This window comes from Vigna radiata, chromosome 8, assembly GCF_000741045.1.
Source record: "Vigna radiata var. radiata cultivar VC1973A chromosome 8, Vradiata_ver6, whole genome shotgun sequence".
In the NCBI taxonomy this organism is placed as follows: domain Eukaryota; kingdom Viridiplantae; phylum Streptophyta; class Magnoliopsida; order Fabales; family Fabaceae; genus Vigna; species Vigna radiata.
In genome coordinates, this window is record NC_028358.1 from 44,240,814 (window position 1) to 44,263,656 (window position 22,843).

At 26.6% G+C, this 22,843-nt stretch overlaps 2 protein-coding genes across 3 annotated transcripts; both read right to left on the minus strand.

Moving 5' to 3' along the window:
• Positions 1 to 716: 716 nt before the first annotated feature.
• On the minus strand, positions 717 to 3,241 carry LOC106770725 (monooxygenase 2). The gene is made up of 6 exons (XM_022784921.1): positions 3,151 to 3,241; positions 2,929 to 3,075; positions 2,405 to 2,473; positions 1,695 to 1,860; positions 1,392 to 1,620; positions 717 to 1,307 (listed from the first exon to the last, which is right to left on the minus strand). Exons 1-6 carry the CDS (start codon positions 3,228 to 3,230, stop codon positions 775 to 777), a joined length of 1,224 nt encoding a protein of 407 aa, XP_022640642.1. The 5' UTR covers positions 3,231 to 3,241; the 3' UTR covers positions 717 to 774.
• Positions 3,242 to 20,548: 17,307 nt separating this feature from the next.
• Positions 20,549 to 22,347, minus strand: LOC106771267 (monooxygenase 2). 2 transcript variants are annotated; one of them, XM_014657221.2, is made up of 5 exons: positions 22,077 to 22,347; positions 21,918 to 21,989; positions 21,608 to 21,770; positions 21,255 to 21,483; positions 20,549 to 21,154 (listed from the first exon to the last, which is right to left on the minus strand). In XM_014657221.2, exons 1-5 carry the CDS (start codon positions 22,301 to 22,303, stop codon positions 20,616 to 20,618), a joined length of 1,230 nt encoding a protein of 409 aa, XP_014512707.1. In that variant the 5' UTR covers positions 22,304 to 22,347; the 3' UTR covers positions 20,549 to 20,615. The 2 variants fall into 2 exon arrangements, with proteins under 2 accessions (XP_014512707.1, XP_014512705.1); XM_014657219.2 differs by having other exon boundaries at positions 20,549 to 21,157.
• Positions 22,348 to 22,843: the final 496 nt, after the last annotated feature.

Consider the following 22,843-nt stretch of genomic DNA (forward strand, 5'->3'; position numbering starts at 1 on the left):
TTTAATGACAATATTTAATACTGATTTAAATTACTTTTATAAAAAAATTTAAAATACGAACTGTGAATAATGTAACTCTTTCCCTCCTATTAGCAAAAACGAAAAAAGAAGTTTGGTTCCTAAGCAAAGTGGTGAAAATGCGAATTTAGGTGGTGCAAGTTTCAGAATGCTGAACATTGTTTCCAAAGTAGTCTTTCATTCCAAGAAAATTTCTAATTGTATTGCCTAACATAAGGAATACATTGATTTAGGTCAAGTCACGCAAGCTTTATCTCTTGCTTTTCTTCCCCTTTTCAAATTCAATAATCCTTTTCTTCTTCATCTTTTATATACTAAATTAGATTAAATTATATATTCGTATAGATAAAAAAATCTGAAAATTTATTTTTTAAATGCCTTGAATAATGTGATTCATTTCATTCTATATGTTTGGATAAGAAAAATGATTATTTTATATACCTAAATTTTTATATTTATTTAATATTTTTTTTTAAAAAAAAAAGAAAAATACAAAATTTTATATTTTTATAACCGTTTGAATAATGTTGTGTTGTCGTGATTGATTATATAAAATAAATTGTCTTTATTTGTAATGTATTAAATAAATAACGAGAAATTTAACCTAAAAAGTTGTTGATTAAGTTAGAAATCCTGCGTGAACAAGCGATAAAATCAATTTTATTATAAATGGATATAAATTATATCTTAAATATAACTTTTGTAGGGTTGAAAGACTTAAACTTTAGTTCTTAACCGATTATACATTCCAACACCTTAATCAGAGGTGTTGAGTTTTCCACAATCAAAATCTGACTTGTTCAACAGCAACCCAGCTAGGAAATGAGGCAAAACTTTGTCTCTCACATGAGCCAGAAATTTCAAATCACCTTGCAGAAGAAACCCCAGAACATAAGATGTAACACTGATATCGATGTTTCTCCATCTTCTCTCTTTTTCATATTTCCTCAAGCAAGCTTCGATTTCCTTGTATTGCTCCTCAGTCTCACCCTTTTTGCAGAATGCCTGAGCTAAGCACCTGCCTAAGACAATCCCATCTTCCAAGGAACAACATCCACCTTGACCAAGGTCAGGCGCCATCGGGTGATAAGCATCTCCAACAACACAAACATTGCCTTTGCTGATATTTCCTGACACAAGCTCCCACACCTTTCTATATCTCAACGGAGATGTTAAGATATCTTCTGCTTCTGTTTTCTCTATAAAGCATCTCATATGACTCGGCATCTTCTCACACTTCTCCAACACCAATCGCTTCATTTTGCCTGGATTCTTCACCAGCTCCTTCTCTGCAACACAAAAGTTATATGTTAATGGAAAAATCTTTCGTTTTACAATATTTCTCGCAGTAATCAGTAACACAAAGAATTCACCTTCAGTGGTTGGAGTCCAAGTAAAAAACCAATACACAGTTGTTTCATCACAAGGCAGAACACCCGATCGAAAGCCTTTTCCAAAGAAGTGCATGAAATTTGGCTGAAGGCCATGGTTGTTCATCAACTTTATATCACCCCTGATCACGTATCTCCCAGTAAAAGATGCCTCCTTGAAGCCCAACCACTTCGCCACCACAGAGTTTATTCCATCACACCCAATCAATACCTGTCCAATTGCAAAAATCATCGACTAGAAACTGTTTGCACCCATTTCACAAGTTGCTTTTAACTATCTGTTACCTTTGTTTTTATGGTTGTTCCATCAGCAAGATGCAGTATCTTGAAGAGGCCAGATTCTTGAATTGCAACAACCTTTGACGAGAACCTGATTGTCCCACTGGGAAGTTCCTTAGCAAGTGCTTCTATCATTAATTGTCTTCGAACACATCGAACTTCACCGTCTCCACTGCATCAATGGTATGCATGTGAGTGAAATCAAAATCAATTAAGAAATTGGCCACAATCAGCCACTGATGTAGCCTTTTGCCTTTTGGCCACATTTACTATAATTAATCAAAAAGCATAGGAAACATTGGGAAGTTGGATTAAAAGCATAGCAAGTTGGAGCTGAAATGTCAGCATTAAATACGTATACAACAACTTTATTGATATTATTAATAGAAAACTTTCTTTTAACAGTATTTTTTAACAATTTTTTATAATGTGAGAGCTTGTAATTAGTTTGTTTTAAATATTTTTTAAATTTAAATTTAAATAAATTAATAAAATAATGACACATGTTCCGTTGTCAAAATATCATTGTCCTTATTAATATTATCTTAGCATCTAGCTAACAAGTTTTTACATGTATTTTATTTCTACTATTTTATCCTTTGACTTTTTTTATAAATACAAAACTTAATTTGTTAATAATTAAAATATTTCTAAAAGTGAGTTATTACAAGTATAGTGTGTAAAAAAATTCTTATAATTGATATAAATATACTTACTGTTTTCCTGTGCCCATGAGGCACAAGCTTGAAGTTTGCTGCCCCATGCTCAAAGATGTTGTCACATTCCTGCATTTCAAATTTCCACTACTTTAGCTTGTGTTTGAGAGGAAAATTAACTTTGTTAGTTTCTTAAAACGGATAAGAATGTGAAAGAAAAATTATGAATAAAATATTTTAGATATAAAAATGATTAAAAAAATAATTGTACGCATTATAGTTATAAATACTTGAAATGCGTAAAAAAATTAACTAAACCATAATTTTAATAAAATAATAATGTACTTAATCATTTCTTTTATATAATAAATAAAATTTCATAAAATAAAAAGTAATATATATTATTCGTATAGTTTATCCATTCTGCATGCAAACACCGAGCAGCTACACTTTTTCAGCTTTTGTATCCATCTGGTGTTGTCTCTTTCCTTTAAGCTAAGAACATAGTTACATACGGTGAATCATGAATTGAAAATTGAATGCATGTGTTAGAAGAAGACAACGATGTTAAAGTATTCAGTTACTGTTGTAGTTGGAGATGTTGGTGACGAAGAATGTCTCCGACGCCAAGAGCATCCAAGGCTTTCCAAGCATTCGTCCATGTTGTTAAAGCAAACCCAGTCACCCTTAAACTATCCGAATATTCTAACACCAAACTTCTCACACCCAACCTGAAAATCTTACGTTATTAAATTATAACAAACATGGAAATGAATATAAAATCATGAATGTGAAGTGTTTTGAACCTGTGAAGTGCCAAGGATGTTGCAAGACCAGCAATTCCAGCTCCCACAATCACAATGTTTTCAACTACTGATGATTCCATTGTTACTTTTTTCTTAAGCTTGCCAGATATATATGGTGCTTTTGCACTTTCTTCATTTATATAGAGAAAGGAAGGTGATGACAATAGATTCACATATTCACCTTTGTGGAACATTCAGCCAGGTCACCATCCACTACAATATGGTACTATCCTACGACTCAATATTATATTTTTCTTCCGACATGTTTTTCTTGGTTTTTTTCATGGTGAAGCCTGCAAATTAATCATTTAATAAACACACATCAAAATCTTACATAAATGTTTTTCTTTTACAAATATGCATTTCAAAAGCATTAATTAATTATCTTGGTAGACCTAACATTTAATGAATTTCATTATCTATATTTTAATAGATAATTTGTCCGGTCTATCACAGATCAAATTTGGTTGGATTTACCATGAGTTAGTGGATTAAACATCTTTATTCACTAGCTCACCTAATTACATTTTTTAAAATAAAAAATTACAAACTTTTTGTAATCTAAATTTAAATAAATTTAGCTCCTAATATTAAATTCAAAATAATAAAAAAAATACAATACAATACAATCCACCTATAATGAGTAAATGTTGTTTTTTAAGATTTTATAAAATAATAAATTAATAAAAATAAAATTATATGGGTTGGTGGACCAACTCAATTTACTACAGATTCAAGCAAATGAATCAAGTTAAAAATTGATGTGCATAAAAAATGCATTTTTTTTCCAACTCAGTCTGATCCGAATTGGATAAAGTTGACTCTTGGATTCTAATCCATTTAAGAGCTCTAATCCATATCAATTACATTTATTTGTTTTTTCAAAATTTATTTATTTGGACTAATGGATTCAAGTATATAAAAAAAGAATATTAAAAAAATATATATTTATCGGTGTCCCCTAATACTAAGTTGTCAAATATCTTAATTCTTAATCCATATGAGTGTATCCAAATGGTTAAAATGTTCAAATCAATACAAATGTAACGTTGATTTGATTGTAAATATAATTACACCGAAAACTATAATTAAAAAATAAAATTATTATGGTGAATTGAACTTAGTATTTTTACAACAGGTCATTGTTCGCAGTAGACTGAAATACTAAAAATGATTCCTTCCATTCTGTCCTACAATTTGTATAATTTTGTATTATTATGTAGTATTATTTATATGTTAAATATAAATAAATATTTTTAATTATTATTTCATTATTATCATATATTTATGATTACAAATTTAGATTTTATGTTAAGACTTGTTTCAGTATTTTTTTATAATATATTTCTTTATTTACTTACAGTAAAAAATTATTAGTTTTAAGTTTTTTTAATTATTATATTTGTCGTAGAGTTTGATCTTCTTAAGAAATTATAAGTAAAATTTTAAATTACTCTTAAATTTTTCTAATTTATACCAGCACCAATCCACAGATTCGTAAACTACATGCAAGAGAAATCACAAGTCTGGTCAGAAACGGCCGACATTTTTTGGCCGACATTTTTTATTCTGATTAAATGTCAAACCGGCGGCCATTGAGATTTTATCATTGGCTTATTTATTTTTGTGTTAAATATATTTATAAGTAAAGTTGAAATTTATATTTGTTTCAGATATATTTTAATTTTACATTTTAAAAAATAAATAAATATAAATTTTTTATTTGTTGCAAGACATTTCAGACTGATATTAAAATTAATCTGTCAAATACATAAGTAATTTCATCACCAACCTTGATATATCAAATAAATTTAATAAAAAGAATTATATTTATTAATTTTTTAAAACTAGTTTTGAATTGTTGTTTTGTTTTATTTTATAATTGTATTTAAAAAATTAACATAATTATTATTTTTGAAAAAATAACTTATTTAAATAATTATATTTAATATGTATAAATATATATATATATATATATATATTTATATATATAGAAAAAAAATATAATATATAATAAATAAATTGATCATATGAAAAAATATTAAATAATCAGTCAAGGATGTTTTTTTATAAACAAATTAATTAAAAATAAATAGTATTATTTTAATATTGATCTATTATGTTAAAGTAATAAATATAAATAATAACATCAATGCTAATAATAATAATAATATAATAATAATACTAATTAATGTCAGTACTAATGCTAATAACAATAATATTAATATCACTGTTAATAATAATAATAATAATAATACCAAGAACAATAGCAGTGATAATATCAATACTACTGTTACTAAACTACAAATATTAATGCTGATACTAATTCAAATAATAATATTAACAATATTATTAATACTAATTCTAATATTAAAGCTGTAAAATTTTATAGGCACATTTATAAATGAATAGTCCTTAAAACACTTACATCTATAGATAATAATTCATGAGAATGGTTATAAATCCTAAATTATTCTTAACTTCTTAAGATTTTAAAATTAAGTATTTTTCATGTCACATTTCCATTCATGGATAGAGATGTATGTGACACACACATGGGTTTAGTCTTTTATTTTTTTAATTATACAATGAATATGAATTGGCTTTTGATAACTTTTAAATTTAATAAATGATAATTATTTGTATTCTGTTTTAAAATAATATTGTTATAATATTAAAATTTATAATAATTAAAGTTTGAGCTATATTATATAACAATCAAACAATTAGAGTTTTGAATTATATTATATTAAAATAAAATGTATAAACCCGGCTTATTGTAAAGTAAGATATAAGCATGTTGTAAAATAAATTCTATATATAATTTTTTTTTTTGTAAAAAACATACATGCAAATACATATATAAAGATATATTGAAAAATATTAATATATAAATAAAAATAATTATACTACTGTTAGTACTAGTAATAATAATAATAATCATAATAATATTATTAACACTAATGTTAATCTCAAAATTAATAATAATAATAATAATAATAAACCAAAGATTTCAATAATACTATCTATACTATTAATTATTATTATTGTTGGTTATTATTATACATATAATAATAAATAATATTAATCATAACAATAATGATACTAATATTAATAGTAATAATAATATTAATAATAATAATATAATATAAATGACATTTTTGTAAATAATACTAGTAATATTTTTATAAATAAGAAAATATAATAAAAAAAATTAAGTAATATTTTTGTACATCTATTAATATAATAATAATATTTTGATAAATCGAGTAAGAGTTGAGTGTAAAATAACTAAATAAAAGAAATACTGTCAAATTTTAAAATTTTTAAGTAGGAGTGGATTGTATTTATGATAAAATTGAGTTTCAGTTTTATTTCTAAATTTAAGAATTAAAATTATATTTAATTTTTTAATTTTTATCATATTTTTATTAATGAGTTATATATTTTTTATTTTAATTTTCTCTAAACTCAATACATCGCATAAGCATGTTTTTTTTAAGTCATGAGTGGCCTTATTAAATTATTTATTTTACACACACACGTGTTACACGCATAAAATGTTTACAACCTTTTGAGATATCGAATCTTTACTTTTATTTTGAGATTTCGAATCTTTAGGGATTTAGACCAACTTCTTTCCAAAATATTTAAGAAATTTACATAATTTTTTGTAAATAAAATTAGTTTATGTCCACCATAATTTCTAAAAACATATAATATATTTTTAAAGATGATTTATAAACTATTTATAGTTTATAGAAAAGTTCATCCTGTTTATATAAAAACATTAAATAAGTTTTTAAAAATTTTGTTTCAAATTTGTATATAGTTTAAGTAAAAAAATTATTCCATTTACACCTAAAATTATTATTCTCACTGTACATAATAGAGTCACTGATTCAGGATGAGTCAAATCAATGAAATGAGATAACTATAGTTAGACTTATGAGTCTGCTTTTGAATATTGTGCTCATTTATAACTAAGATTTTAAATATTTTCCTTTTTTTTTCTGTTACAGTTCTTTACGATAATTTCAAGGATCATGTATCTTTCCAATAAAATGACACTAAAGTTGTCCAGTTGTAATACTATGTTTGTACACATTTAAAACAATAAATATATATATATATATATATATATATATATATATATATATATATAAAGAATTCAAATTATACTGTTGAAATCCTTTAGATATATGTAATCTGTCATTGAGATTTTAGTGATCATCTTTGTTAAGTGTGTTGTATCTTTCTTCCTGTAAAAGTCCATAAGATTTGACATTAATAAAAATTTAAGTATTTTATATAAAAAAAATGAAAAAAAATCTTTTTAAAAAGCTTGAAGTAATAAATCTATAAGTTTTTTTTATATACATCGTTTTTAAAATATATTTTATTTAATATAATCTAAATTTACACTTAGAAAACTTGTCTGGTCCTTAATATAATCTAAATAAAATTGTTCTGCAAAAAGACATTATCTTTCTTAACTGCTTTGCAATAACTTAAAATAATGATACTTTCATTCATCAAACTTTTACATTTATTTAATCTTATTTTTTACAATTTTTTTTAAATCATAATTTTTTTTATAATTACTTTATTTTTATATTATATGTCAAATATATGTAAAATATTATTATTTTTAGAAAAATATAACAAGAAAAAACGGGTGAGTATGGTATACATTCAAACTAGTAATAAATTATTGTTTTACTATAATATTTTATTTATATTTATAATTATCACTTTAATATAATATTTTGTTTTAGATAAAGAAAGTAGGTGTCGAGAAGATTACTTTGACTAAAAACTAACCAGAGTTGTCTTTTTCTCATTGATACGAACCTTTGTCTCAATGCTAATAATTTCTTCTCCTAATGAAACTTAACATTAGAAAAATAATATTTTTCACACCCTTTGAAAAACTATATCTATCTTATAATTTATTTTAATAATATAATAATGGATATTAAAATTTTAAATAAAATAAAAATATTATTATTTAAAATTATTAAATGAAGAGGAATGAAAGATCGACACGTTAAGATGAGAAAGGACGAGCTTGATGAAAAGAAAGCAATGACACGATGGTGATGAAAATCCTTGACTTTAGAATCACATCAATAAAAGAGTTGGTCATGTGTTGTTTTCTCTTACACTTTTTAAACGTGTTTAATACATTCAATGTGTTACATTCTCGTGTATATTTTTTTCTGACAACTTTCATATTTATATTTTATATTTTTCAAAATAATTTCTTGCAAAATAATTTTTCAGATGTTAAAAGTTTAAATTTTTATAAAGATTCTATAGTTTTGATATCTCAATCTGAGTCATATTTGTATTTTCATACATATCCATATTTTAAGATGTTTTATTAATACTTAAAGTATTTAATTTATAAAATAATCATATTTTTATGATAATAATAACTTACAATTTTAACAAGTGCTATATGAAATGTTAAATTGAAAAGAAAAATAAAAATGCCAATTTTTTTCTTTTCAGAAGGCAACTTGTAGAGAATAAAAAGGAAATGTCTTTAATATAGTTGATATAATGTATTAGTTGCCAAAAGATGGTGGAAAAGTAATTATACAAAAACTTTTGTCAACTTAATTATAAAATTATAAAATAAAAATAATAAAGAGAAATAATATTCTCACACATCAAAATTTTTTACATTTGACACTACTATTTATTATTTATTTTTTTACAAATTCAAATAATACTTTTTTATGTTTATTCTATCTTTATAATATATATATCAAAATATCGTTACTCATAAATAAAATAGTATGTAACCATATGTAAGTAAGGTGATATAACAAAAATAATAATCATATTATTTATTTAATAAAAAATAATATGATAAAGACTTAAATGAAAAAATATAAACGTTTTTAATAATTTATAAATCATAAAATTTTATTAAATATTCAAATTTATTATGAAATTTACACTTAATTAAGTATAATTTATTGAATAGTCTCTTATTTATTTTAAAATAGATTTTTAAAATATAAAAACAATAAAATATAGTAATTTAATATATTTAGTTTATTTATTCAATAACTTATTTTTTATGTAGTTTACTAAATAAGTATTATTTGTTTTAATTTTATTGATTTATTTTATGAGTAGTCTATTCGTATAAGCATTAGAAACAAACATTTGTAATTTCTAAATGGTGTTATCATATATGATTAACTAAATGTTAGCACATAAAAAATATAATCATTTTTCACTTTTGTCTGTGGTGTTTGACAAATCCTATGTCCACTCTCCATAAAGAAGATTTATATATATCATTAAATTTACATTCGTTATATATCAAAAATTTCAAAATATTTTTTAGAGAAATATAAAAGAATAATACATACATAAAACAAAATTTTGACAATATTTCATATTTTTCTCATTGTTGTACATCACTATTTATTTTATTGCTTATTGTTTGTTCACCTGTAACATATGATGATATGGTGATAGTTGAAACAATACAATATATAAAAGACAGATGATAAGTTAATATATATAATTAAACCATACATGCAAAATTTATAACACCAAACCTCATTCTTTAACCAATGCATGACATTCTTACCAACATGAATAAATTCATGATATAAAAAAAAAAAAAAATTCAAAAGAATGATGTTGCATAGAATAAATTCATTTTCTACATCTATCATATTACTAGATTAAGGCTTAAAAAGCTCGAATTAGTTATGGATAAAAATATTAAATTAGTTTATATTAAGATTAGGGTCATGATAAATATTACAATTTAGGAGGTTTATTTTGAGTTTTTTTTTTTTTAAATAACTTAACTCAACTTTAAATTATGTCAGTTTATTTATGATTGAATTAAATTTTACTCTTAAACTATCTTACTCTTACATAAATTGATTGATGAATTTAATATAAATGTAAGGCTCGTTCTTATATTTATATTATAAATAAATTATATTGCAGTTATTTTATGGTAAGTTTTGAAATCATTTGAACAAATTTATTATGATTTCCCTTATTGTCTGACTTAAAGTTTTGAAAATATTTTTTTATAAAAATTGAGTTATATTTGAATTAAGTCAATATTTAAAAATTATAACTTAAAAAAATATTGACCCAATTAACTTAACCCAATCCAACTCATTTCAAAATTTGTTGAGTTTAACCTAAAACAAATAAAAGAGTTATATAAAAAAGAAACAAAAATTACAATAGGTCATTCCAATTTTCAAAATTTGTTCTACAAAAAACGTGCATTCACGAGAGAAAAAAATGTAAGAACCAAAACATAAAAGCACAGAAAAATCAGAATTTATTTTTTTCTTTTGGTGTAAACTTTCCTCTCAATGTATTATGACATGAGATATAATTGATTATATGTAAATATTTTATTGTATAATCAATTATATTTTAACAAATATATTTGATCTAAAATGATAATATAACAAATAACTAAATATTACAATAATAAATAAAATATTTTGAATTTTAATACTTTATAATATAATTTGTTATTATATTTAATAATTAATCTTACAAGAAATAATTAAATTAACTTAACTAAATTATGAATTATTTTATTACATTTTTAAATTGACAAATGATATATAATAATTAAATATTCATAAATATATTTTATTATTACAATAAAATAAATAATTAAAATAAAAATACTAAAGTAAATGATAAATTTAATAATTAAATATGTTTTTATCTCTTAACTTTTTAGTGAAAATTTGAAATAATCTATTTTCGTAACTTTTGACTAATTTAGTCTTTTATCAATAGAATTTGATAAATTTAATTTTTTTAACCAAATTTTATTAAGTTTATTTGAGATTTTAAATACGTTTTTCAAATAACATTAAAGAAAAAAAATCGTGTACAAATAACTTAAATGTTATGTTTTTGAAATGTCAAATAAATTTAGGAGTTAAAAGAATTAAATTCACACATTTTTAAATTGAGAGACTAAATTGGGTCAAAATTTCAAAAAATGACTAATTCCAATTTTTGAAAATTAAGAGATAGAAAACATATTTAACTCTAAAATTAATCGATTTAAACTTTGATAATTTATTTTTTATTACAAATAAAAAATTTCATTTTTTATGTTTATTATATCTTTACAATATATCGAATAAATGTAATGTGTGTCAAAATACTATTATTTAATAATAAAATAATATGTAACTATATGTAAGTAAGGTGATAAGACAAAAGTAATAATCATATTATTTATTTAATAGAAAAATTAGATGATAAAGACTTGAATGAAAAAAAAATATGAACTTTTTTAATACTTTATAAATCATAAAATTTTATTAATTATTCAAATTTATTATGAAATTAAGTATAATTTATTGAATAGTCTCTTATTTATTTTAAAATAGATTTTTTAAAATATAAAATAATAAAATATAGTAATTTAATATTTTTAGCTTATTTGTAACACCCTTAAATTTGGATTTCATAAAAACGTGTAAAAATTTTAAATTTTTAAAATCATGTCATTCTATTTTAATGGATTGAAAATTTGTACAAGAAATTTTGTTCATATTCCACTTCCTAGTTATATAATACTTACAATTCATTAATCAAATATGAAGTATACAATTATAAAACAATTTAAAATCATACATTACATTAATGCATGTCACTTATAAATCTTCCCAAGTTTTTATCCAATCTCTGGTCAAAACAATTTTCTATGTTAAAAGTGGGTTTTAAGCCTAACTCAACCCTACAAAACTGGCTTGTAAGGTGAGGTCTGCACCCCACTTATATATTATAAATTGGCCTTATCTTTAGTTGATGTGGGACTTCCAACACCCCCCTCACGCCGAGTATATACATCTCGAGCGTGAGACTATATATTAATGGGTGGTCCAATAACGGCCCAAATAACGGGTGGAACAATCTGCCCAATAAATATCGCTAAGATAGGCTCTAACCATAACTCTGATACCATGTTAGAAGTGGGTTTTAGGCCTAACTCAACCCCACAAAACCGGCTTGGACAAACTTCAACTTGGACAGCAATGGATGAGGGCGAACTTCAACTTCGGGATGGTGACTTGTAGCAGCAAACAACAACAAACTTCAAGAACAGATGAAGGGCCTGCAGTGGCGAATAGCAACAAACTGCAAGGACTAAATTGCCATCAATAGTGGTGATCAACAACAAAACTTCAAGGGACTTAACTGCCCTAAACATCAACAAGCCTTCAGGAAACATCTGTCCTGTAGAGGCAAACAACAACAGATCTGCAGGGACTACACTACCCTGCAACGGCTGGAATTAAAAGGCTAACAGCCATAAACTTGTAGGGACTTAACCACCCTAAACAGCAACAAAACTTCAAGAGACTTAACTGCCCTAAACATCAACAAGCCTTTAGGAAACATCTGTCCTGCAGAGGCAAACAACAACAGACCTGCAGGGACTACACTACCCTGCAGCGGCTGAAATTTTCTCCTCCTCACGACTAAACAGCAGAATGTGAAGGTGGAAGAACTGGTGAGAACCGATCCGTACGAGGGACAAACCTGAATCCCATAACTTTGAAAGAGTCAATTCAGCGGTCAGTCTCAAAGAACAACTCTGAGTGAGTTGTTATAACAAAGCATTGGCAGAAACCGAAAAACACCATGGCATCAAAAGGGCTAAAGACAGGTTGGAGGTCCAAAGTTTTCTGCTGGACTACTCCTAAATGGTGATACTTAACACTGTATCACAAGAAGTACGGGCTAAACTTTAGCCTAAGAAGGAAGTACCTGGCTCTGATACCATGTTAGAAGTGGGTTCTAGGCCTAATTCAACCCCACAAAATTGGCTTGTAAGGTGAGGTTTGCACCTCACTTATATATTATAACTTGGCCTTATCTCTAGTCGATGTGGGACTTCCAACACACCCCCCTCACGCCGAGGTATATACGTCTCAAGCGTGAGACTAGATATTAATGGATGGTCCGATAACGACCCTATAGCGGGTGGAACAATATGTCCAACAAATATCGCTAGGATAGGCTCTAACCTGGCTCTGATACCATGTTAGATGTGAGTTTTAGGCCTAACTCAACCCCACAAAATCGGCCTGTAAGGTGAGGTCTGCACCCCACTTATATATTATAAATTGGCCTTATCTCTAGTCGATGTGGGACTTTCAACATTCTACACCTGTATAATGATCTGTAATCTTATCTAAACTCTCATACAATATACACTATACGATCATTACACAGTCTCATACAACATACACTATACGATTATTACATAGATTCGCATACACATATACAAACAAACAACATAGACACAAACAAATATGAATAAGTTAACATCATTTCAAGATACAATAATTAAAACAATATAATTATCATATCATAACAAAAAATCTAAATATCTAACAATCACTCAAATTTGACTTTCAACCTCAAACATCATAATTTTAAAATATTCAAAATATACATTTAGAATAACCACTTTAAGTGGTCACCCAAAACTTTGGCATCATATCATAAAAAAAAAATCTAAATATCTAACAATCATTTAAATTTGACTTTCAATCTCAACCATCATAATTTTAAAATATTCAAAATATAAATCTAATTAGAATAACCACTTTAATTAATTTGACTTTCAACCTCAACCATCATAATTTTGAAATATTCAAAATATATATTTAATACTTATTGTTACTTAAAATAACCACTTTAATTGGTCACCCAAACTTAAGCATCATATCATAAAAAAAAAATCTAAATTTTTAACAATCATTCAAATTTGATTTTCAACCTCAACCATCATAATTTTAAAATATTCAAAATATGCATCTAATACTTATTGTTACTTAAAATAACCACTTTAATTATTAATACAATAAAAGACCATCATCTTACTTAAAAAAAAAATAGAGAACAAAACCCAAAGTCACATGGTGACAGAAAAGGAGTGAAAACCCTTTAAATCCCATAAAATCATGTCTTTTACACAAAGTAAAACCAACTCCAGTACATTATTCAAAGTATCAACTCGTTCAAAGAAATCTCTATAAATATGCAAGAATTATGTTTCACCAAAAGCATTACAAGAGTAGCACAAATTTATACACTTTTAACAATTACAACATAGCTTAAATTCATAAAAACAAACAACAACAAATAATAATAGTAATAATAATAGATAAAGAGAATGGCTTACGGTGCAATGCACATGTGAAAGGTTTGGATGAAATGATAAAAATGGCATGGTAAGGTGCATTCAATTATCCTAATTGAAAAAGCTGCACCAAAACTATTTCTCTATGGTCCATTCACGGTATTTCTTTTTATACAAATGGGAAGGTTGTCCAAGTCCTTTTGAATTGAAAAACATTTTTTAACAATTTTTTTTTACAACCTTTTACAATAGTTTATACAATGACTTGTAATTAGTTCATTTTAAATATACAAATAAATAAAAGAATAATACATAATTTATTATCAAAAAAATTGTTAAAAAATTATTTACATATCATAATTCCTTTGAATTACATGAAAAAGAGCCGAATAATTACATGAAAGACCAGCAGCAGCAGTTCCAAGAGCATTCAGCTGCTGTCCAACTGAGAGATAGGTCCACGGTTCAGCCTTCCATAAGTATATTGTATGGTACGTGATAGAAGATAGAACGATTACCAGGTCAAATGGTTTTATCGATAATGGATTAAAGTTGGGTGAGTATTTAAGTTATTGGATAAAAGATCTAGTAGAAGATAAAATAACCAAAAAGAAAATAAGATAATAAAAAATATCTGATTATAGATATTGATAAACTATTTATAAGCAATCGATTCAATCTAAAGATAAATCTTTTTATATTTTATTGAACTTATGTCAGATTAAGGTCCACGAGACAACTTATAAATAGGAAACTAGATCCGCTCAATTCAGACTTCAATACATTATCCTCACATTCAACTCCTACTCTCAAAATACTCATGATAACAATTAATTGTGAGCAGAAACTCATTAAACTGCTCCTAACTTGAGCGTTGAAAAGACGATCCAGAAGACACGTCAAAAGAAATTTGTCTTCCAATCCTTTAAATCTCTGCCGAAAATATATAATTTAGAAGATAAAACAGGGAGGCCATACTTGTTTCTGAAAGAGAAGGTCTGTAAATAATGAATAAAAGAGACAGCAGTTCCATTACTTGTGCCATGAAACAGAAATTTTTTTTTGAAAAATAATGTTTGCATTATCATTTGTCTGAATGAAAAGTAAGTCTAAAATAAACAAAGTTTACCATGGGTCATCTAACATTAAATTATTCGGATTTTGTGAATTATGCAAAAGGATAAGTAACTAAATGTCTAACACATAAAAAAATATAATCATTTTTCACCTTGCCTATGGTGTTTGACAAGTCCTACGTCCACTATCCACAAAGAAGATTTATATATATCACTAAATTTATATTCTTTATATATTAAACTTTTCAAAATATTATTTTAGAGAAATATAAAAAAATAATACATCTATAAAAAAAAAATTTGATAACATTTCACATTTTTCTTATTGATGTGCATCAATATTTATTTTATTATATGTTCACATATAATATAATAGTTAAAACAGATAATAAGTTAATATATATAATTAAACTACGTGCAAAATTTATAACACCATACCTCATCCTTTAATCATGAATTATATTCATGATATAAAAAAAAAATATTTTCAAAAAATGAAGGTATAGAATAAATTCATTTTCTACACCTATCATATTATTAGATTAAGGCTTAAAAAGCTCGAATTAATTACTCACGTGGATGGATAAAAATATTAAATTAGTTTATTTTAAGAATAAGGTTATGATAAATATTATAATTTAAGATGTTTATTTTGAGTTTTTTTAATAACTTAACCCAACTTTAAATTGTTTCAGTGTTTATTTATGATTGAATTAAATTTGACTCTTAATCTATCTTACTCTTATATAAATTGATTGATGAATTTAGTATAAATGATTCATGATGTAATTAAGGCTCATTCTTATATTTGTATTATGAATAAATTATATTACACTTTTATTTTATGTTATGTTTTGAATTAATTTGAATAAATTTATTATGATTTCACTTATTGTCTTACTTAAAGTTTTGAAAATAATTTTTATAAAAGTTGAGTTATATTTGAATTAAGTTAATATTTAAAAATTATAACTTAAAAAAAACATTCACCCAATTAACTTAACTCAGTCCAACTAATTTTAAAATTTGTTGAGTTTAACATAAAGTATATAAAACCATAAGTAATTTAATTTGGTATTTTTTTAATGGGTTGAGTAATAAATTTATTAAAATCTATCTAACTCAACCCATAAAAACCTATGATAATAATAATTTTTTAGAATTAAAAGTTAGTGTTTAAGTGAAATTCCATAATAAAGAAATAAAATAATGAAATTAATTTTAAGATGTTCAACATATGCATATAAATTTCTACACCGATAAAATATTGTCTGTTTTTGTCAAGTCTTCACAGATTTGTTTTTAACATTATTCTAAAACTCACTTTCTAAAAAATATATAAATCTACGTCTATCTCTTATTTTATCTTATATAAAATTTTGTTTGTAGTTAACCATTACAACGAAAACACGAGAATAGTTAAATATGGAAACGAGTTTCAATAAGTAATACATATAAGATTTATATAAAGGGGTATGCTAACTTGCGTACGCCTGTTTTTCAGTTGGTACATTTTAGCAATGTGTACCGGGTTTCAGTAGACAAAAATACCCTTATATTATGAATTCTAAGTTTTAAGGTTAAGGATATTTTAATAATTTTTATTCTTAAAATTAAAAAAATAAAAAAAGAAACCCCCAAACCCTTACCCAACTCTTTCATTCCTCTCAATCCTTTCTCTTTCATCTCTTTCACTCAGACTTTTTCTCTGTCATCCCTACGCTAGCCCCAATTGAAAAAAATCAGAAACATTTGCCTTATTTTAATAATTTTCATTCTCAAAACTAAAAAAAATAAACCAAACCCTTACTCACTTCCTTCATTCCTCTCAACCCTTTCACTCAAACATTTTCTCTATCATCTCTGCACTAGCCCCAACTAAAAAAAACACTCATTATTAAATAAAATGGTTAGAGAAAAAAAATACTTACATAAATAAAAAAATTAAAGCACCTAATTTTTTCTTTATATAATTTTAAATAAAATTTCAAGATTTAGAATTTTTATTGTTTGATTTTATCGTTGAGAATTTTATTGTATTTTGATTTGTTTTTTCTTTAGTAAAGGAAAACAAGTTAATGAATTTCTACCAAAAAAAAATTAAATGGGAGCAATGTTACTAGTGTGTCAGAATGTAAAGGAAGGATACTCATAAGTCTCGGTGCAAGTTGTGTCAGTCGGCTGTAATATATAGTGAAGATAATGAAATGAAAGAGATTATGAATGAACTTTTTTCGGAAGGTGAATATGTCAATGACTCAACTCTTTACAAAAGTAAATTGTTTAATAATGAGTGTTTTTTTAGTTGGAGCTAGTGTAGAGATGACAGAGAAAATGTTTGAGTGAGAGAGATAAAGGAGAAAGGGTTGAGAGGAATGAAGGAGGTGAGTAAGGGTTTGGGGTTTCTTTTTTCAGTTTTGAGAATGAAAATTTTTAAAATAAGGCAGGTGTTTGATTTTTTTCAATTGGGGCTAGAGTANGGATGACAGAGAAAAGGTTGGAGTGAAAGAGATGAAAGAGAAAGGGTTCTGAGGGATGAGAGAGGTGGGTAAGGGTTTGGAGGGTTTTTTTTTATTTTTTTAATTTTGAAAATGAAAATTATTAAAATATCCTTAACCGTAAAACTTAATTCATGATATATAAGGGTATTTTTGTCTATTGAAATCCGGTACACATTGCTAAAATGTACCAACTGAAAAACAGGCGTACGCAAGTTAGCAAACCCCTTATATAAAAAAGAAACAAAAATTATGATAGACCGCTCCAATTTTCAAAATTTGTTCTTCTCCAAGAAAACAAATCTAACTTATTTTTATTACTTAACCTTTACTTTTTTTTTCAAATAATAATAAGATGATATATTTTTACATTTATTTCACACATAATATAAAAGTAAAAATTATAAATAAGTAAATTTTTATATTTAAAAAAAAATAGTATCAAAAGATTTTTATATATGTCAAAGTATATTTTTCTTGTATCTAATAAGAGAAATATAAAAAGCATATATTTACGAGAAAAAGTGTAAAAATCAAAACATAAAGGTTTAATATCCCTGATGGTCCCTATTTTTGTCAAGTTTGTTCACTTTGGTCCCCATGTTTTTTTTCTGTTCAATGTTATCCTAAAGAGTATAAATTTTGTTCAATTTGGTCCTTTTTGCTAACGCCGTTTAAATCGTTATCGGCCAGATCTCCACATGTGCAATTAGAGAGTGAAATGTCACGTGGACTAGATCAGTCATCATCACAGGGACCACATTCAGAAATAATTAACAGAAATTAGGACTAGATTGAACAACCTTCATTCATTACAAAACATAGAGCCACATCACCATCACTTCAACCTTCAGCCCAACCAAAAATAGAAACCCTAATTTTTTTCTAAAAATCTAACCCTAGCGCCGCCACACCTAAACTCTCAGGCCACCACCGCAATCACCACATACCTGCAAACGAAACCCAGAAGACCATTACCATGACGCGGCTGCGACCACCTCCACGCACCACCATCTTCACGCGCGCCTTCACCATCATCTTCTTCCCAGTTCGCGCTGCCACCATAGCGATTGAGGGTTTCGATTTGGGGGTTTTTGTTGTGTTATCTGGTTTTTGTAAATTGGAATGTATGATTTTCGTTTCAAAATTGATTTGGGGAATTCTTGGTTCTTCCCTGTTTTGCGAGTGGTTAGGGATTTTGTTCTTCCCTACATGTATGGGTTTTGCGAAGTGGGGGATGAGGGTTCAAATTGGGAATGTTAGGGTTTCTGAACTTGGGGTTTTTTGTTTTGGGTTCATTTGATTCGCGATAATGGGCTTCGTGGTGGTTGTTGTTGGATGCACGGGTGGCGCCAATGAAGGTGCTGGTAGGTGGCCATGGGTGGTGTTATTGGGTGGTTGTTGGACAGAGAAAATGGAGGTGAGAAGATGGTGGCTGGTCGTGACCGTGGCGGCGGCGATGGCTAGGGTTTTTGTGTAAGGGGAAATTAGGGTTTCTGGAGGTAGGAGATGATGATGACGTGTCAAGGGTGATGTGTCATTGATTGTACAACTGGACAGTTGGCCGTTAACGATTTAAACGGCGTTAGCAAAAAGGACCAAATTGAAAAAAATTTACACTCTTTAGGACAACATTGAACAGAAAAAAAAACATGAAGACGAAAGTGAACAAACTTGACGAAAATAGGAACCATCAGGAGTATTAAGCCAAACATAAAAGCACAAGAAAACGAGAATTTCTTTTTTCTTTTTCTGTAAACTTTCCTCTTTCCTCCAAAGTGTAAAAGATGTTTTCAAAATCAAACACAATCAATGTACTATGACATGAGATATAATTGATTATATGTAAATATTTTATTGTATAATAAATTATATTTTAATAAATATATTTGATTTAAAATTATAATATAATACATAACTAAATATTATAACAATAAATAAAATATTTTTAATTTTAATATTTTATAAAATAATTTGTTATAACATTTAATAATTAATCTTACAAGAAAAAATTAAATTAACTTAATTAAATTTTAAATTAATTTATTGCAGTTTTAAATTGACAAATGATATATAATAATTAAATATTCATAAATATATTTTATTATTACAATAAAATAAATAATTCGAATAAAAAAATTAAAGTTAATGATAAAATTAATCAAATTTTGATAATTTATTTTAATATGCTTTTATTATAAAATAATTATTTTATTTATTAAATTTTATCATAATCAATATTTTAATTTAAATTTGATTTCAACTTAACTTATATTTTTAAAGAACTATTTTAGTCTCTCATATTTTCTATTTATCAAATTTGTTAAATTTATTTGATGTTTTAAATTTCTCAATTAACATTAAAAAAAAATGTGATCTACACATTTTTAGAATTGAGAAAATAAATTGAATCAAAGTTTAAAAAATTAATTTTAATTTTCACTAAAACTTAAAAGATAAAAAACGTATTTAACCCTAAAATTAATTAATTTAATATTTGATAATTTATTCTAATATGCTTTATTATAATATATAATTATTTTCTTTATTAATTTTATCATAATAATTTAACTCTAATTTGATTTCAACTTAATTTATATTTTTAAAAACTTTTTTATATTTTAATTATAAATTATTTTAAATATGTTAATACACAATCAAATTTATTCCATTACCTCAATCAAATTCACTTGATATCTTCCATCTGACCTAAGAATCAATTAGTTTCCCACAATCATAAGCTGACTTTTTGAACAATTGAATGGCTAAAAATGGAGCCAAAATCTTGTCCCTTAAAAAGCTAACCAGATTGGACTCAGCTTGCTGAATAGAACCCACCACATAAGCTGTACCAATGACATCAATGCTTCTCCATCTTCTCTCCTTTGCATATTTCTTCAAGCTTTCTTCAATCCTTTTCTGTTGTTCCTCTTTCCCATCTTTTCTTGCCTCTTTGGAGAATGCCTCAGCCAGACACCTTGCTAAAACAACCCCATCTTCCAATGCACAACACCCTCCTTGACCAAGGTCTGGAGTCATTGGGTGGAAAGCATCTCCACCAACACAAACATTGCCTCTGCTAATATTCCCCATCATCACCTCCCAGGGATTCCTATATCTCAATGGAGCTAATAGGAAGCCATCCTCTTCAGTTTTTTCTATGTAGTATCTAACATCACTTGCCATATTTTCAAGCTTCTTCAACACATACTCTTTCATTTTGGCAGGGTTCTCTTTTAGCTCTTTCTCTACTTCACAAAAAACAATGGTACGAATGATGTTAAATATGTAATAAGATAAAGATAACAAGCATGTATATATAGTGAACTCATGTATTTGAAAATTCACCTTGGCTGGTTGGTTTCCAAGTGAAAAACCAGTAAACGGTCTTCTCATCACAAGGAATAACACCAGCTCTAAAACCTTTTCCAAAATACTGCATGAACTTTGGCTCTAACCCGTGACTGCTGTTGACCTCTGCACAACCTCTGATTCCATATCTCCCAGTAAAAGAGGCCTTCTTGAAGCCTAGCCACTTTGCCACCATGGAGTTCACTCCATCACACCCAATCAACACCTATTACCATTGAAAACATTCAAGTATTAGTTGGAGTTTATTAACTTGGATTCATAACAGTTGCTTCGCTTGTTTGCTTCTCTTACATGCTTATTTCTCATGACTTGTCACACATACTACTTACCTTGGTTTTGATGATTGTCCCATCAGCAAGATGGATTATCTTATAGAAGCCAGATTCTTCAATACCAACAACTTTTGACGAATATCTGATGGAGCCTGTTGGAAGCTCATTGACAAGAGCTTCCAATAACGACTTCCTTTTAACACAACGAATTTCGATATCTCTACAGCATCACAAAAACACCAACCATAGTAAGAATTTATATCAAATTTAACAACCACGCCCTCTACAAAACTGAATAATTATCCCCAAAAGAAGAAAACCAGATAGGCCAGTTTTAAGCTCACACTAATTCATGGGGTATACTTACTTCCGATTTCCTGGTTCTCTGAAAGGTATGGCTGCTGTTTGTTGACCTGTAACCAACGAAGTGGCGACAATCCTGTGGTCCAAATCCAGTAATTCAGTTTAGAGAAAAATGAATGATACTAAGAAGAGAAAGTATAAAAGAGGTGGGTGTATAATATACCCATTGAGCCGGAGATGTTGGCGACGGAGACTGTCTCCAACACCGACAGCATCCAAAGCTTTCCAAGCATTTTGCCATATGGACAAAGCAAAGCCAGTGACCCTCAAAGTGTCCGAGGATTCCAACACCAAACTTGGGATACCCAACCTGTGAAGTCCTAAGGATGTTGTGAGGCCAGCAATTCCAGCCCCCACAATCACAATATCTTCAACTAACTCTCTTTCCATTATTACTAATTCTGTCTATCTCCCTTTAATTGGATTGAATGATTCCGATAAATAGTATTTATATGTGTGTTTGTATCATAATTGAATAAAGATGGTGGCGTTAGGTATCATTATTAGCATGGGAGCATTATGATGGAATGTCGTCATGCAGTATGTCACACTTCCAATCGGAGCAATATAATCAGAAAATAGAATTTGAGTTGGCATGAATGAATGAGTAATATGATATCCTTGTTTGACAAGAAAAGTAGCTCATCTCGTAAGTAACACATATGTATTTGTTATGATTTAAAAATGAAAATAGTAAAACAGAAAGATTTATAAATACTTCATTAAAATTAAAAAATGATAATTATTTTTTGGTTTCTTAAACAAAGTCTTAAAACAACAATTAAAAATAAACTGAGGAAGTAATTTACAAGTTTATTTGAGGGAAACAGACATCTTTTTAATAAGTAAATTTTTTCACTTACCTGAAATACTTTTTCATGTACTAGTTAAGGTAACATTTGCACATTACTTATTTCTTACTATTACGTG

What these genes read in the sequence shown, in the direction of transcription:
- LOC106770725 (XM_022784921.1), bottom strand. Translation starts at nt 3,230, where the DNA reads ATGGAATCATCAGTAGTTGAAAACATTGTGATTGTGGGAGCTGGAATT. An exon ending in CTCATGGGCACAGGAAAACA is followed by an intron (nt 1,861 to 2,404) that starts GTAAGTATATTT and finishes CCATTGATGCAG; the next exon opens with TGGAGACGGTGAAGTTCGAT. An exon ending in TTGGACTCCAACCACTGAAG is followed by an intron (nt 1,308 to 1,391) that starts GTGAATTCTTTG and finishes TTTGTGTTGCAG; the next exon opens with AGAAGGAGCTGGTGAAGAAT.
- LOC106771267 (XM_014657219.2), bottom strand. Translation starts at nt 22,303, where the DNA reads ATGGAAAGAGAGTTAGTTGAAGATATTGTGATTGTGGGGGCTGGAATT. An exon ending in GGACAATCATCAAAACCAAG is followed by an intron (nt 21,484 to 21,607) that starts GTAAGTAGTATG and finishes CAATGGTAATAG; the next exon opens with GTGTTGATTGGGTGTGATGG. An exon ending in TTGGAAACCAACCAGCCAAG is followed by an intron (nt 21,158 to 21,254) that starts GTGAATTTTCAA and finishes TTTTTTGTGAAG; the next exon opens with TAGAGAAAGAGCTAAAAGAG.